Source organism: Spermophilus citellus (genome assembly GCF_964194105.1).
Source record: "Spermophilus citellus genome assembly, chromosome: 15".
Taxonomy (NCBI): Eukaryota; Metazoa; Chordata; class Mammalia; order Rodentia; family Sciuridae; genus Spermophilus; species Spermophilus citellus.
The window spans coordinates 65,400,046-65,417,623 of NC_138195.1; the positions used below are offsets into that span (position 1 = coordinate 65,400,046).

At 45.2% G+C, this 17,578-nt stretch overlaps 1 protein-coding gene across 50 annotated transcripts in view; it reads right to left on the reverse strand.

Moving 5' to 3' along the window:
- Nucleotides 1-17,578, reverse strand: part of SORBS1 (sorbin and SH3 domain containing 1) — a 234,952-nt gene that overhangs the window by 8,419 nt on the left and 208,955 nt on the right. For 25 of the 50 annotated variants that reach the window (XM_081267226.1, XM_081267205.1, XM_081267203.1 and 22 more), the window contains 6 exons: nt 15,799-15,913; nt 15,513-15,638; nt 13,824-14,018; nt 11,601-12,371; nt 835-894; nt 74-264 (listed from right to left, as the gene is read on the reverse strand). In XM_081267226.1, the coding sequence (XP_081123352.1) occupies nt 74-264; nt 835-894; nt 11,601-12,371; nt 13,824-14,018; nt 15,513-15,638; nt 15,799-15,913 (1,458 nt within the window). The remainder of the gene's footprint in view (nt 1-73; nt 265-834; nt 895-11,600; nt 12,372-13,823; nt 14,019-15,512; nt 15,639-15,798; nt 15,914-17,578) is intronic. The other 25 variants (XM_081267217.1, XM_081267225.1, XM_081267211.1 and 22 more) reach the window with 3 other exon arrangements.

Below are 17,578 nucleotides of genomic sequence, written 5' to 3' on the forward strand. Positions count from 1 at the left end.
CAGTCAATGATCCACTCTCTAAGGCCTAAGTCCACCAAGAACGTGAGCACCAAAGGTTCCCAAGTGTACTTACAAATCTGGTGAGGTTTGACTCCTGTCTGGGGTGACTCTTCGCTGCTGGGCTTGAGGTTGCTGAGAAATGATTAAAGATGATTTATTGTCAGAAGGGGATACCTTGTGATGAAAGTCAAGGGGATGAGAGACAGTGCTGCAGTAATGAACAGATTTCTCGGCAATGTTTATGATCTCATTGCAAACTGCTTCCTGTGAGGTGGCCCCGAGATATCCAGAAACCCCCGTAAAACAGTCAATGTGGGGACAAAAAAAAAAAAAAAGAAAGAGAGGAAGAGATGTAACATTCCAGACGTAGTACATAAGTCCAGGGAAAAAACAGAGTTGAAGATCCAGGTTAAAAAAATAGATTTCCAGTAGTGGAGTGCAGGAGGGATCCAGGCGTAAGCATGGAAAAACAGGTAAGATACAGAAGAATTTGGGATTTAGTATGAATATTAAAAAAAAAAAAAGGCAGAAGCATAAAAGCCTGTAATTAGTGAGCAACTGTTACAAATGGAATAATCTCAGGGAAGAAATACAAGTATGTATCCCCAGTCATGCACTAATTCATTAATTTAATCCCACATGTAGGCAGAGTAGAAAAATATTCTTTAAATTCCTCTGCTTTTTTGAGGGAAAGAGGGTGGCCTAGCTACTGGCAGTATAATAGCCATTGTCTTCTAAATAATGGCTCTGTGAGTTAACCAGGCATTACCTCAGACTCTAGTCAGTAAGGATTCTCTTTAGAAAAGCTACGGTCTAATTCAACAGGCATCTTACCACATAGCTCTTTTCAGATTCTGTGAGATCAGGTCCTGCTCTCAATGAATGATGAGAAGGCTGTGATCACCAAGCAAATCATAAGGGAGACATTTTAGCAGATGTCACATTGGCGAGGAGTCAAAATAAAAGTGTGAGCAAATACACATACCACACCATTACACTCAGATGACACCGGACACTCGCAGCCTATGGCCACTGAGTTTCCATGACAACACGGTGGACGCACAGGAGAAAATGCAAATGTACAGAGTTAGAAGCAAGCATCCAGGCAATGGAATGGGAAATCCGAAACATGGCTGCAGTGTGGTGACAGGGAACAACACAGGGTCCCCAGGTGGGCAGGAGAGAGACAGGAAAGGCTGTCTTCAGAAACAGACTTGTCTACCATGCATACTGGTCCCTTTGCCCTCAGCTAACAAACATCTTGGGAATGGCTGCTGTACCACACAGCCAGTTTCAATTTTTTGTTAAGTAGGATCCTCTGACAGCAGGCCCACAAAACTATCAGATCTGCCGTGCATGGGTACTTAAAAAAACTGAAAAAGAATAATACTTGTCAAACACTCCTGGGTATTATTTGAAGTGTCAAACAAGACCACTCCCCTGGAAAAATCTGCATATGACATACTCCAGTGAGGTATGAAGCAAGTTCAGATATCTCCTAGGCCAGAGTTTTCTTCCAGAAATAGGATTGTGTGTCCTGACACAGACGTAGAGATGAAACAGTCACTCATCACTCACCAGTACTACATGTTGATATGGTAACAGGTGCAATTCAGGCCACACAGACCCACCTTTTAATCAGGGCTCCCATCATGGAGGCCAGGCCTTCTTTGAAAGACTATTTGGAATCACTTCCCTCAAAGAGGATTGAATTGCAAGCTCTAAGAAGTCTTTCTGAACAGATATTGAAAAGCCATCTTTGGAGAAATTCTCCATGTAAGCTGCAATAATTGCAACAAGCCACAGCAATTCCAGTGCCTTGTAGAAGGGCACTTAGACATTTTTTTTGTGTAGGATCCACTTGTTTCATAAAGGCCAAGAGAAAGCGGGGACCTCTTCTGAGGTCATATAGCGAGTGAGTGTAGACTTGTCTCATGGCTCCTCTACTGTCTGCTTGGTCTCTTCCATCCTCAGACCATCTCCACCTTAGCAACTATGCTCTCTGACATAATTGTTAATGTGTCCCACACAATCCCTGGGGATAGGCAGGTGAGGGCTGATCATCCCCTCTTCTTTAAAAACCCTAAAAACTGATGCTCAGAGAGGTTTTTGTGCATTCCTCAATGTCATTCAGCTGGAGAGAGTTGAGGCTGCTTGTTTGCTCTTTCCACGCACAGAACCACCCCCTCCTGTTCATCTCCACTGCAAATGTTCTCATTCTTTAGCACACCCGGCACCACCAATTTCCATCCCAATTTCCATCCTTTCCATTCTCTCATCCTTTTGGGAAGCCTCTTCAAGTTTTCTTAACCCCTTCCAAACCTCAATCGCTCAAACCAGTGCCCTTAGATTCTGGCAGGAGTGAAGGAAAAGACAGAACTAAGAGGCCATTCCATGCTCTGTACATTGTCTCAGGACCTGCAGGCCTTTGCCAGGTGCCCGAGACTGACCTTGAGCCGTTCTACTTACTTCCCACCTCGCTTCTGGATCAAGACTTCCATGTAACAAAAGAGAGAAAGGGACATTTCCAAGTACTTGCTCTGTGGGCTTTCAGAAGAATGAAACTAACTTTGGGGCACCTCAAGTGGGTGACAGTGACAGTCAGGTTTGGACTTGATGAAAGGACAAGTTTCTAAAAGTAAGTGCTGTCCAACAACCGAAGTGGCTGCCTAAGAGGAAGTGACTTGCCTGCCATAGCAGCTGTTGGAACTGAGACCTCCATTGACTACTACTATGCAGGGCTCAAGCGTGGGCAGGTATCGCCTGGGATGCTGCGTAGTGCAAATTCTTGGTGCTTATGGCATATGTTATGAGACTCAGCATTTCTATTGGTGGTGCAGAGGGTGCTGGTTCTTAGCCTAACTTTGGGAGGCAAGGTTGTAGCAGACTTCAACTACCTCACGCTGAGATTATCTAATTGGAGTATGGCAAGACTGGTCTGGGTCAGACCTCATGAGAACTTTTGTTCTCATTAAAAAAAAAAAAAAATCCACACTCCAGCTGGTGGCCTGATGACCTCAGGTCAAAGCAATACAAAGACAGGATGTGAACAATCTCCAGGCATGATCTCCACAGCTTACAAAAGCTCCCCAGCATCCTTCAATCAACCTAACGCCAAAGCTGTGCCAGGAACTGATCACCTAGCAAATAATTTGGTGCTTAAAAGAAGATTAGTGAATCGAAAATGGTACAAAAGACCTGATATTTTATAAGCACATATAGATTCATTACCTCATCTAACTCTGGTACTAACCCTTTGACTTGGGGAGAGAAGAAGAGAAAATTTTAAGGCTCAGTGCAGATTGAAGCCTTCAAAAGGTGACAAAACTACTGAGCATAAGAGCTGAGCCCCCTGGAATCTCATCCCATTCATCATCTCCCTCTTGGGTCATGATGGGATTGCTGGTGTGACCCTGAGAGCAGCACTTAATTTCTACCTCTTCTGGAAATAGGGTCTATAATTTCTCTTCTTGAATATATTTTTTTTAACTCTAGGTGCTCAAAGGAACTTTCTGAAAAAAGGAATAGTGTACAATTAAAGATAGCATCCAATCATTAACCTAAGGATCCACAGTACCTGAGGGATATTGATCGTTCAATTAATACCTTCTTTGGTCCCAGGCCACACTCAAAGCAGAATATAAACATCATCATAGCCTCCACGTCTGTACAGGACAAACTTAACCCCATTTCTGAGAGGTAGGGATGACCAAGTTCCTCACTTAGTGTTTGTTGAGTAAATGAAGGAAGAAGGCAAGATAAACATTTACTCTATTAGCTCAGAGACAAGTTCTTCCTATTTAGATTTAAATAAAACATCTCAAGTAGCTGGAATGTAAACCTGAAGTTTTTAGGGGGGAGGGAAGTTTAGCATGGGGTGGACCATCAGTGGAGATAGAACCCATTTAACCTGTATCACAGAGAGCAGCTTTTACTTGGAAGGCTGTTTACCCTTGGGGTTTCTCCCCCTCTGGGTATATGTTTTCTCATTTACTGTTCCTATTTTCTTATCACTTAACAGCTCTCACTCTAAGCCTGTGCTGTCCAGTGTGGTGACCATTAGCCACACGTGGCTGTTGAGCACTTGGGTTGTGGCAAATAAAGAGTGAAATGTGTTGTAAGTGTAAAAACACAAACTAGACTTCAGAAGCTGAGTACAAAATAAAGAATGCAAAATATGTCATTAAATAGCTTCTTGAATATTTAGGTTAAATAAAATCTATTATTAAAACTAATTTCACCTGTCCCATTTTACTATGGCTACTAGAAATTTTCAATTATGTATGTGGCTCAAATTACCCTTCTTTGGATGGTGTGGTTCTGAACCCTCTCAAGGTCCTCAGCATTTGCCCTTATTTGAGCTTAAGAGTAGACACAGTTTCTCACCAGGACCTCATCCAGGGTTAAGAATAAAGGGAGCGTTAGCTCATGCTATGTACATTTTGGACTCTGGAGATACATTCCTATTTTCACGTGTTTGGAAAAACAGCAACTAGTCTAACACACTGTGCTCCCTCTTCCTCCCATCAGTGCTAAGCAGGTGAGGGCTGCTCATACCAAAACCGCTTTCTTCTGTATTTGCACCCAAGTTGCCCCTTCTGCCCCCCAGTATTTGTTTTAGTCTCTCCAAGTGACCTTGCACATGACCTTGCTCTGTTGCCCTGCTGTCCTATTCTCAGTTCCCAGAAGTCCATCAGATATTTGATCTCGGCCTCCCTGGGGCTGTTAATCCCCTCTGGATCCACAAAACACCTGGTGCTACTGAGGAGCAGTAATCATCCTCTTCCAGCTTTGAGTGGGTGCCAAGCCTTGAAGCTCAAAATAAATTACACAGAGACTACAGAGCAGCGGGAAGGCCTGAGATGTGGACACGACAGACACTCACTCTCTCCATGGCCCCAGATCCTTTCCAGAAATACCACGGGTCTCTGCAGCTCTCCTAACATCTTTCAGAGATGCCATTCCTTTTGTCGTCTTGAAAGTCATGCCCCTGCCTTCTCAAACTGCACCCATCTTTCTCATGACCTACACTGGCCTCTCTGTGGGACCATGAGAAAATCTGGCTTCCATACTAGTCTCTGACACCAACTAGCTAGCTTTTGAGCAAAATGCTTAATTCTTTAGACTTCCAAGTTCTGAAATAAACAAGAGGGTTGGGCATGATTTACATAGATGACTTTTTGGCTCTTAACAGCCTCTGAATTAATAACTAGGATGAGTAGGGCTGGCTTGGCTTAAGGGAGGCAGCCCTCCACTCACTGCCTAGAAGACTAGATGGAGGAGGACTTCTGATTTCAGCCTCCTGATAGGGATGGAGGGCTCACTTCTGAGGGGTTGCCCAGGGATAGTGATAGAAATTTTGCAGTTCCTGGAACACCATGGGCATACTCTGCCAGCTGGGTGGGAAGACCTGAATGACTCAGTTCCAAAGTGGCTTCAAAACAGCCTGTGACTCCACTGAATTCTCCTATTGTGTTGACCAAGGAAAAAACTACACCTTAACTATAAGACTATTAACCAAGAGCTGTTTAAGCTGTTGGTTTAAGCCCTCACCCGCTTAAACATCTACGTTTAACCTCCTTGCAGATCACTCCAGGGACAATACATTAACTTTGTTGTAACTTGAATCTGATTACAACACCAAACTTGAATGCTCAGCCAGTGCTCACTGTTCTCCTGGTAGACGGTAGTCTCCAATTTCTGTTATAAAATAGGGCAGTAATGGCAGCTGTGTGTTAAAGCGGGCAGAAGCCAAGCAGAGCATAGTGGCACATGTGGGAGACTGAGGCAGGATAAGTCTAAGTTCAAGGCCAGCCTGGGCAACTTAGTGAGATTCTATCTCAAAATTTAAAAAAAAGAAAAGTGGGTGGGGGGTGGCGCCTGGAGATGTGGCTCAGTGGTAAAGTCCCCCTAGGTTCAATTCTAAGTACCTCCCAGCCCCAAAGTATGAAGAACCTAAAAGCTTCCCTTATGCCTTTGTCCTCAACATGGGAGAGAATTAGGAGAAGCACTAATATGTGAAGTGTAAATTCTTAGTTTTCCGAATTCTTAATTTATGTATCCCAGAGTAAAATGATTCTCCCATCTTCCACTTTTTCTCTTTCCCCTTTTTCTCCTCCCTCAAGGGTGGGATAAGGAGGTTAAAGTAAACACCTTGGGTCTCCTTTCCTTGCTTCCTTAGCATCACACTATAGGGGCTGTGCCAGATGCTTTTATCTCCTTTGTGTCTCAGAATTCTCAGAGCGACTTGAGAAATCCGTCAATATTTATGTTTCACAAACGAGAAAACAAATAGCTGACAGATCGGGTTGGAAATTTGAAGAACCAGGCTTCCAACACCCATTTCTGTGACTCGAAATTCCATGTGTTCCTCTAAACCTTGATCTTCCAGGGTGCTCTGCCAGAAGGACAAATGGAGAGTTGTGCTGATGGACCTTGACTGGTCCAGTACTGGACAGCAGCAACTTGGGTTTCTCCTAACAGTTTGAGGGATGGAGCTGCAATTTCAGGTCTTGGTTCCCCACCCTTGAATGCTGGCAGAACACCTGCTGATGTTTTGTAAGAACTGTAGCCAGGGCCTCTCCCCATCCCACAAGCTCTTCACACTCTGGTTTGTTTAGAGATTTCCCTTCTGAGTGAGTCAAAGGAAAATGCCTCCCACTTTTGAGCATCTTAACATTTCTAATTTCCTTTATGTTCTTGTAAGATGCATCACAAGTTTCCCCTCAATTCTCCAAGCAGGCCTTTGTCTTTGTTCATATCTTTCTGGAAACTAAGCTCGCTTCCACATCCTGAAGGATGTTCCCTCTGAAGTCACCAAAGACCTCTTTTGGTCTTCAGCTGAATGGCTTCCCTCCTCTCCTTTCCCTAGGTTGCTGCAATAGTCTGCTCTTGCATGTCTCAAACAGAAGCTTTGAGGACACGAGCACTCCTGAAAATTTTCATTTTATACTTCATGCCCTCAGATTTTATTATTTGATTGGCTTCTTTCCCTTTAGGAATCAATTTTATGACAAAAAGTTTTATAACTCAGGCCTCTGTTTTCTCATCTCATGGTGAATGTTGAATGGATTGGGAGCTCTTAACCTGGCGGTCCATGGACAAGTTGGGCGTTCCCAGGTGGACTCAGGTGGGAGCCCCTGGGAACTTTCCACAGAACTGTGTGTGCCAGCCTCCTCCCCACTACACTGGCCTGGAATCCTCAGAGGTTCTAAGATGCAGAAAAAATGACAGATCCCTGAGACAGATGATCTTCAAAGATTTTTTTTTTTTCAACTCAGAATTCCTATGAGGCTTGCTTATGAACTGCAGAAACTCTCAAAAACCAAGGCTAGCTATTTGTCAGCAATGGTGCTTCTGTTGTGGGGAACCTTGGTAAATATTTGATATGCTTATAATGGAGACTTCCAAGATGATCTTCCCCTTTACTTTCTTGACTGATGGTTCTAAACCCTGTTGGCCAAAATTATTGGCCAACAAAATCCAAGAACTTGGTTGATGATTCTGAACTCCTGGGTATTGTATATGTGTTGTTTGATTTTGGGGTTTGTTTTTATCCAATTAACTAAGTTGCTTTACCTATAATTTCAACCACACAGGAGGCTGAAGACAGGAGGATAGCAAGCCTCAACAATTTAGCAAGTCCCTCAAAAACTTACTGAGACTCTGTTTCTCAAAAAATAAATTAATTAATTAAAAGGGCTGGGGATGTAACTCAGTGATAAAGTACCCCTAGGTTCAATCCCCAATACCAATCAAAACCACAGTACTCTCTCTTCCTGAGAGTCTGCAGGTTTATAATAAACCCCTAACTTGGAATTTTGTATGTGTTCTTTTCTCATTTCAATTGAAATTCATATAGGATTTTCACCTAGTCACAAAACAGCAAAGCCAAAAGGAACTTCAGTTCTCTCATCTGAATCTTTTGTTTATGAACAAGGAAATTGACAGGAAGAGAAATGACTCATTCAAAGACACTCAGCAGGCTAATGGCAGAGCTGGAGTGACCCTGATTTTCAATCCAGTGCTCTTCCCAACCCATCTTAGAGACCCTTGCACTTCATTTACCAGCTTCTGCTGTCCTGAAAACATGAGCAGCCAGCCCAGTGTGAAACAGTAAGGAGTGAAGTCAAACCATCTTACTGGAAGAGTTTATGAATCTGCAGCGTTGGGGTGAGCAGCAGAGCAGTAACTGTGTGGCAAAGTTCCCCAGGACCACAAGGAAGATGACTCCAGCATGCACTGTGGGGAGGTGCTGCTGGTGAACATCAGAGGTGCCAGTGTCCTTGAAGCTCCGGTCCCAGGCTTTCTCCCAGATGGCCCTTATACTTCCCTACACGGGGAACACACACTCTCCACGCACAACTTTTCATTCCTATGTCTGGGCCTTTGCTCAGGCATTTGCCTTGGATGACACCCTTGTGTTGTACCTCTGGGGAAACTGCCTACTCTCTAAGATCAGATCAAATGTTCTTTTTCTCATGAAGTCTTTCCAGACAACCCTCTTGCCCCTCCTGCTGCTTAAAATCTCTCCTCATCTTGATTTTTCAGAGTATACTATCTGGGACTCTCTTTCTTGTTCACCTTATAATTATCTGTGCACAGATCTTACTCTTTGAGGCCACATCATAAACTTAGTTGTGGTCTGCCAAGTTTTGTCTTTTCTTTCAATCAACGGATATTTACTGAGCACCTTCTAGATATCAGGGGCCACAGTCCCTGACTTTTGGGCTTTAATACTGTATAGGGACACAAACAAACAAAGGGGCAAGTATAAGAGTTGAAGAGTGCTCACATAGGTCAGTGCAGGGGCCGGGGCAGTACAAAGTCAGAGCCCTGGGACCAGTCATGCAGGTGTTGGGGGAGGTCATCAGGGACAGCTTCCAGGAAGAAATCATGTCTAAATGAAACACGAAGGATAGGTGGGAAGGATCTAGGCAAACAGGCTGGAGGCTTAGAAAGATGAGGCTTGTCATCTCAATGGCCAGATTACATGGGGCCTTCTGAGGCCAGGAAGGAGGAGGGACTTCTCTGAGAGCAATGGGAAAGCCCTGATGCTGTTCATCCCTCTCAGTCTCTGGAAGTACTTAGCACAGTGCCTGGAACACACTAGAAGCTTGAAATAAAGAGCAAATATGATGATATTTCAGACTATCTTTTCCTTTAAGCCTCTCAGGCAAAATTTTCCTGGTTTATTAGTCAGGTACTCAACCTAGGTCCCCAATATTTAGAATAGAATGGAACTTGTGGTTTAGCAAGGTGAATGGTGGCTAGCAATTTTCTTGACTTACAACCTGGTCTGGAATGCATTTATCCAAACAAGTGACACGGCCTGAGGTCACATCATCCTCATGGGAACAGTTGTCAGGTAAGCCTTTTCCATCTTTAGCTTGTCTGTCACACAAAGACAGCCCAAGCGGCAGAAGTCCCTTGTGAAGGACCCCATTTCCAGGGTTGCCACAGGACAGAAGGTGAGAGCAGCTGAGAGAGAGAGGTGTGTGTGGGCAGCTGCTCTTTCCACAGAGTGCAAGCCCAGGGCCTATACTCAGGCACCCACAGAGAGGGGCTGTGCCAGAAGAACAGGAGGGAGGTGAGAGGAAGTGGTACTCTTGGGGTCTGAAGGACCACCAGGGAAAGAAAACCAATTTTCAACAAGCCTGGCTCTCCATCAGCATAATCTCCACTCCGGTCCATTAGGAAGCAGGAAGTGAATACCCAGAACCTTACCGGAGCTCCGGCACTGTGCGCACTTCCTGTACACACTGCATCCTGGAATTGGGCCGTCATGATGACTCAGTACTGATGACAGGAGCGTCCAGGCACCTTAGATCAACATGCATGTTGCTCCTGTGTCTAAGACATTTAATTCTCTTCAAATGGCCACCTCACCACCCCTCAACCCGGCACACATTTTTCTTTTTTGTACACACATTCCAGGGACACCTGCTCAGGGATCTGGACAAACCTCTGCTAGGTACTGTTTTTATCCCACATTCCCACGCTGGGGGATGGGGAAACCATATGTGGCAAAGGCAGTGGGTGCCTTGAGCACCTGCCAAGCATCCAAGTTACATTCACCACTTCATACTACCACGGAGGGACTGTTTCCATTTCTGCTTTTGCACATGGGAAAAGTGTAGCTTTGGTGAATGGCAGGTAAGTAAGTGGCTTGACAGCAAGAGGCTAAGCTGATTCTTACAAACTATGTGCTTTCCCTCAGTGATTCCCACTCCCCCCACATCCAGGCCTGTGGGCACACATGCATCAGGCCAGGTCTGGCCTAGTATATCTCAGGTATCTGTGCTCCTGCTACTGTCCTGTTAACCTGGCTGTGCCCACGAGTCTCACTGAACACAGGCTCCTCAAGAGCAGGGATTAATGACATCTGGACCCTTCCTAGAAGCTGGCACCAGCAAGCCTTGAATTAATGCTCTCGACAAAACTTCAAAGGGAAACTGAGATGCAGGTCTGAGGGTTGAGCAGTTTACTGTGGGCATCACATACAACAGATATCTATATAAGCGATTTACATCTTCAGGAAGCCATCCAGTTCTAAAGAGGTTCTAGAATGTTCTCAGTTCTAGATGCAGTTATAGATCCTCCAAGATGGTAACTCTACAGCTTCCCTTGACAAAGTGACAGCCATGTTCCCAGGCTTTGTGCTTAGCACTCACATGCATTATTTTCAAGGAATCTTTTCAACTACTCTATGAGGTAGGTGTTACCTTCCTTTTACAAAGGAGGAAACTGAGTCTCCGAGAGGGTAAGTGATTCCTATCATTACATGGTAACAGGGAGCTGGTACTCAAACATGGCTACTTTGGAGAAGTTGCCCAAGGTCTTTGACTTCCTGGGTAGGAAATGACATAGCCAAAATTAGAATTGTAATCAGTCTGGTTGCCAAGTTCATTTCCCATCAAGAAATTGTCAGCCCTCAAAACATCCTAAGGCCACTTTGGTGTCTAAACTCTGAAATCCTTGTAGTTGACTCAGAGAGATAATGAGAAAGTTACTAAAGAACCTTGTATGTCCCCTCAGTGACCCCAAGCCCAGCAAGGGGGCCCTGCATGCTCCACCCCAGAACCAAAATGCCTTTGTTCATGTGAACAAGGCCGTGTGCTCTCACACAAACACAAGACAGGACGGAGACCCGACAAAACCGAGCACTAGCAGCGCACCATGGGTTATGGAAACAAAGTGCAGCTCACAAAAACCAAACCGCAACATACCACACCAAAGCCTGGTGTTCTCAGCTGTTAGTCAGAGCAAACCAAGGACAAGCTCCAAAGAACAAATGAGACCTGAGGAAGGCCCTCCTTCTTACAGGCTTTCATACCAGGCCAGTAGGTACCCTATGCGAGGATACTTCTGAATCACCTCAAGAGGCCAGAGTACCACCTGACCTTTCCCTCCAACGGTTCCCAGCCCTGACACCATGCCTGGTGTCACCTGTATTCCCTTGGCCATCTCTTTGCTCCTAAGGCAAGCAAATGGGTCTCACAGACATCTACTTGGCCTTAGTTGATGGGCCAAGGGTGAGATGTGCAGCCCACCCTGCCAAGCAAGATGCCAAGGGCACCCCCGTCATGCTGCAGGCCTACCTGGCTCATACCACTCTGAGCAGCTTTCCTCTCAGCCTCGCCACCTCTACGCAGCTCTGTCTGCCCAGCCTCCCTTCCTGGAAAAGGGCTACCCAGAGGCTTGCTGGGCCGGCTCTCCTCAGGGGTGTTGAGATCTGAGAGTCTCTGTTCAGTACTCAGGCACCTGACCACATCTGAAGGTTTCAAGCAGCTCTTCTTAGAGATCTTGGCTCCACCAGGGCATCTCTCACCTGCCTGGCTCTCTGCTCTCCTTTCATATTGTCCGTTCTCTTCTCTCCAGGGCTGCCTCTTGCTCTGGCTGCTAAAGGCACCGCTAAGCTCCGAGATGACCCTATCAGAGCCCCCAAGCAGTGGCTGGGAGAAGCTATCTTGGCGGATGCCTGATGGTGACATGTAGACACCACCATCTCCATTGATGTGAAGGGGGGCCTGGGCACTGGCGACTAGCGAGTAGGCTTTGTTGGGAGGAGGCAGGGCCAGAGGGGGGCCCACTGAGTGTGGAGTGGAGCGATCCAGCCAACTTGACTGGGGGAGGCTGAGAGGCAGGGAGGGACGGGCCCTCACCGACAAGGCGAGGTGGTCTGTGTCATAGATAGAAGCCTCCGGCAGAGGAGGCAAGGGTGGGGTCAGGGCCAGAGACCGCCTGCTCGGGACCCCTACAGTCAACGAGATCCACTCGGAGGTGATGGCGTGCATCTCAGGGGATAGGGCCCGGCGGGGGTGGGGCAGAGATGAGGGGGCTGGCATGATGAGCTTGCTGTGACTGGGATACTTGAAAAGAAAAGGAGAGAGAAGAAAACAAAAGAAAGAAGCAAAAGGTACAAATGTCAGCATAAAGAGAATGGAGGAAAATAATCACTAGGTACATAAAGAGGAATGAAATGGAGAGGATGAGCAGGACACTCTGGTGCCCCAAAAGGAAATCACCTGGTGAGATTTGAGAGAAACTGGGGTGCAGGATGGGAGTGTGCAGGGCTGTGTGTAGGTGGGGTGGAAGGGAGAGGCAAGTGGTAGAGACGGGAGAGGTTCCCATCAGACAGTTTCGGGTGGCACCAGCCTGCTCTGCAGAACTGGGTTAAAACACACACACTGGAAGCTACCCCATCCCAGCCGCCCCATCATCTGCAACCAGAGCTCTGACCCAGAACTGTGGGGAAAAGGTGGCCCACCCCTGTCCTGGCTCTTCCATCTCCCTAGGGAGCTCAGCAGAGTCTTTCTGAAAGGAGCATGGGTAGTGGGATCATTTTGTTTTATGGTCACTTTTGACTACAGTCAAGTGGAAAAACCCGGCTAAGTTCTCCACATTCTCATAGAGCAGAACACTCTGCTTCAGTCTTATACTGTCCCATAGGAGATGGCAGGATGTGCATCTCACTGTGCAGGAAGCCCATCTGATGCCTTGTACCATAAGCCCTCGGCTTGGGCCAGTGATAGAGGAGGAAATGTTTGGAGGGCTAGAGGAAAAAGAGGCACCATTGAAGCATCAGCTGGGTCCCCCAGTCCTCCGGCCATCGTCCCTACAACTTACACAGGTATGGTCAGTTTGTTCCACAGGACGTCACTCCACATGCCTCTCTTGAACTCAAAGCTATGATTTTTTTTTTCTTGCTTTGGAAAGAGGACATGGGTTTGGAATACCTCATATTGTTAAACAAGTATGTTCATAATTAGTGTTCAGAGCAGCAAACATCTTACTGTGCCCATCTTACTTCCTCCCAGGCCGGTGTAGACCAGCAACCTGTAAGTTCCTTTTCCAACCTTTTCCAACCATTATTGCAGATCTGGTTTACATGTCTGAGGATGAGACAAACTTTGCTTCTCTCAAACTTTGTCTTCTGCAAGCCAATCTTGACTGACAGGATAACTGAGAGAACCACCCCAGGCCATGGGATTAATGATCTACTAGTTATGATTTCCATACCACCAGCTTCAATTCCCAGGATAGACCAACTGATAAAGTCTCTCATTTTCCCTACTCACCTTTTCCCCTCAGAATTATCTTTAGCCCTTCCTTCTCCCCCGAGATAATATTTCTCCTACCACATGCTGGGGAAATGCCACTTATATGCACAAAACCAAACTCCATTCTATAGTCTACATTGTCAGAGACAGTTCGTAATCACAGTGCCCGAGAGCCCTCCTGCAGGGGCCATGTGCCATAGGCACTATAGAGCATAGAAACATGTTTTGAGAAGGAAACCCAGTCACGAGAAGAGTAGATACCTGTGGGCTCGCAGTGGCACTGCGACTTGGGGAGGAGGAGTAAGGCAGGTCGATATAATCCACGGGGTTTTTCACCAGCGGCCGTTTGATCACATCCACGTAGGTAATGGGAAAGATGCCTTGTCGGGATGTCCCCGGAATCCTCCCTTCATACCAGTTCTCATCCACTTGTCGAAGCAGTGTGATCCTCTCACCCTACAAGACACAGAAAGATGAGGCTCCTAGTCATGCCTCACCACATCTGAGGCCCCTGCCTGCACTGTCCTGCATCATTTAGCACATCCTTTGCTCAGGAGAAATGGCCCCTGCTGGACCTGATGGAGTTAACGTCACTGGCTAGGGATGCCAACAGCAGTGGAGCTATTTGATTGCTAGGAAGTTAAACTAGATCTTCAAGTCTATACCGAAGTAAAAGGAGATCAGATTCATGCTCCCAAGCTGGAAGGCAAACATGATGTTTTTGACTCATTTGAAGCAAAATGAACAGGGACTCGATTTTTCTCTCCCTTTTTATAAATTTATTTTCCATGTATTATTGCAGAAAAATTATCACACAAATAAATACCAAGAAGAAAACAATCATCACCCATTATACCAGAAGTTGGGGAGTAATTGTTATTAATATTTTGTTTTATATGATTTTCCAGATTTAACTCTATGCATGTGAAGTAGACTTGTCCATATTTTTTCCCATGAAAATCAAATTTTCGCTGTATTCCCCTTTTTCTATTTGCATTTGTTATACTTAACTATACACAGTGAACTTCCTTGTTTCTAAAGAAACATAATTCTACATTTTTAATAGTGTTGCACACCCTAATGGACCAATTCAGGGTCTTCTTTTGTATACATAAAACAATTTAATTACTGACCCCCTACTATGGGCAAATAAGTTGCTTCCAGAGATTTTCCTGTATAAGTTTTTAACTGTATAAGACAGTTCATCTGTTTATGAGCCATCTGCTCAGTTCCCTATATCCCCCAAGAAAATTTGTAACTTTAATAACTTTATCAATCAGAGAATTTTGAAATGTAGGAGTATTTCAATTTCTGGGAAAGAGAGTTCTTTGCACAGAATAATTATGTTCATAATAAGCACGTTGAGCTCCTTGAAGGCAACTAACGGCATCTCCTATTTACTGAGCCCTGACCAGATGCTACATGTCTCACTGGTGGTTTCACAAATGTTGTTTCATTTAAGCCTCTTACAACCACTCCCAGAGAGGGCCGTTTATCTTCTTTTTCTTTGTTCCATGAGGCAACAAACTGCACAGCTGATAACCTGTGAATTTTGGCTTCAAAGCTTTTCAAACTTTCTGGTACCAGTGGACTTCTTTTCCCCACTAGGCCTGTTTACGTATCATAAATCTCATCACCAACATAGTGTTCAACACAGCATTAGGTGCCAACTAGATGTTTTAAACAGTTTATTAAAAAAAGAGTCTAAAGTTCTAGAAATACTGTTAGTGAACTCAATGTGGTTAAATCCCGACTAGAGTATATTTTAAAAATACCTCATCTCAGAAAATTCTCTGTCCTTAGTGCCATTTTTGATCAGCATGCATCTCTTTAGGGTACAGACTGGCACACCACAGCAATGTCACAATGTCACATTCCAATGTCACATTCCTGTCTTAGATGGAACCATCTAAGACAGCCTCAACACGTGGGGCGGGAAGGATGGCTTACCTTTCTGAAGGACATTTCTACTTGTGTATCACCATTGAAGTTAAACTTGGCAATGGCTTCTCCATATTCCAGAACCTGCACAGGCGTCAACTTTTTGGGCTGAGCCTTCTCAGCAGGAGGAAGAAGCTGAGAAAGGAAAAGAGGCAAAAGAGAAAGGTGGGGGGGGAGAGAAGGAAGAAGGGAAGCAAGAGTAGGAGAAGGGGACAAAACACAGGGACACTGTAAGCAAATGGTGATTCGTACGACTGGGCTTTTCCTTAGGAAGACGAGAGAGGGGCTGTTGTACCTCAATGTAGGTGCGTGGGAAGATTCCCACCCGGCCGTGGTGTTCACCTTCGTACCAGTTCTGGTCAATCTGCTTATAAATGTAAACAATGTCTCCCTTCTGCAGAGGAAGCTCCCTGCCAACAGAGGTTAGGTCATTTTAGCAGAGTTTCAAACGTGCGAGATTAAGACACTTCAGTTTGTTAGCAAAAAGAGACTTCAAGAAGAGCCAAAGGGGACACATTACAGAAGAGGGGGCTCCATATTTGGAAGTGAGAAATGCCCTATTCAGGAAATTATGTCACACTGGGCGTTTTTCCAGTCTTGTGGGGGATTCGTGTTAACATTCAAACTGACTCGCACTTGAAAGTGCTCGGGGGGCCTTATTAGTTTGCTGTGGTTTTCTTCATGCATTTCTTTGTGAGCGCTGTCTAAAAGTTTAGAATACTGACAGCACCACATTGCAATGCAGCCGGAAGTCTTAACTGATGTTTATTCCATTATTCCAAAAATGTCTCCTCCTGAATCTCCCTGCCACCTCCACTGCCTTCTCCATCCTAGCAAGGCATGCCCGTGTGGCTTTAAGTCATCCTCAATTCATTTATCACATACTGATACCCTTCTATCACTTCATCCATTTAGTCGTCTACCCAGCCACTTGTTTTACCATCCATCTTTCTATCATACCGTAGAAACGCTCTGAAGTTAGGTAGATCTGGGTTTAAATCCCTGTCTATGATTTACTAGCTTTGGGACTCTAGAAGATCTACTTAATCTTCCGGAGTCACTGTTCCTTTATCTGATGACAACGGCTCACTCAGAGTTGAAGAATGCAGACACAAACTGCAAATGAAACACCATGCACAGTGCCTGCTCTAAAGCTAACATCCATTAAATGTTCATTCCCTGTCTTTTCAACATGAGAAAAGAGATCTTGGAAAGAAAAGTAGATTTACTGCAAGCACTCTTGATGCAATTTTCCACTTTTCCATATCCATCCCTTTGCTTGACTCTATGATAATGATAGTCACATCCAACCAGGGCTTCTTTTTTTTTTTTTTTTTTAAGAGAGAGTGAGAGAGGAGAGAGAGAGAGGGAGAGAGAATTTTTAATATTTATTTATTTTTTTTAGTTCTCGGCGGACACAACATCTTTGTTGGTATGTGGTGCTGAGGATCGAACCCGGGCCGCACGCATGCCAGGCGAGCGAGCTACCGCTTGAGCCACATCCCCAGCCCCAGGGCTTCTTTTTAAATACAATGAGACAAAAAGTAAAATTCTGAACAAAATGAAAACTTAAGAGGATAACAAAAATTGTAATGTGATATTCTTTGAATTAATAAAAAAAATCTAGATCTTTTTTCATGTGCATCAAACCAACAGGAAGAAAGGTCTCTGTAACATGGAAGGGGTGTGACTGTTTTGCAGTGTGCCCAGAAGTCCCACAGTAAGTGAGAGCTAAACAACAGGCACATCGGGAAAACTTTACACAAAGTCGGCTCTGTGCTGAATAAAAGCACAAGGCAGCCTCTGTGGGTCTTGCAGTGGGGAGAGAGGATCCTGACCCTGAAGAGGCATGTGAAGGGAATCTGAGGCATTTGTTTCTGTGAGGAGGAAGGCCTCTGGCTACATTTTTGCCCCAGCCCTCCTTAGGGTGTCTTGAATTCCCACTCCTTTTAATCCTAAGTGCGGGCACCAAGATGCGACAAGATCCTCAGCATATCTGCCCTGCTGGAGGTGTGCAAGCTCTGAAATCTGCTACCCTGAGTGTCTCGCAGCTATGAAGGCAGTGTAAGGGCTGA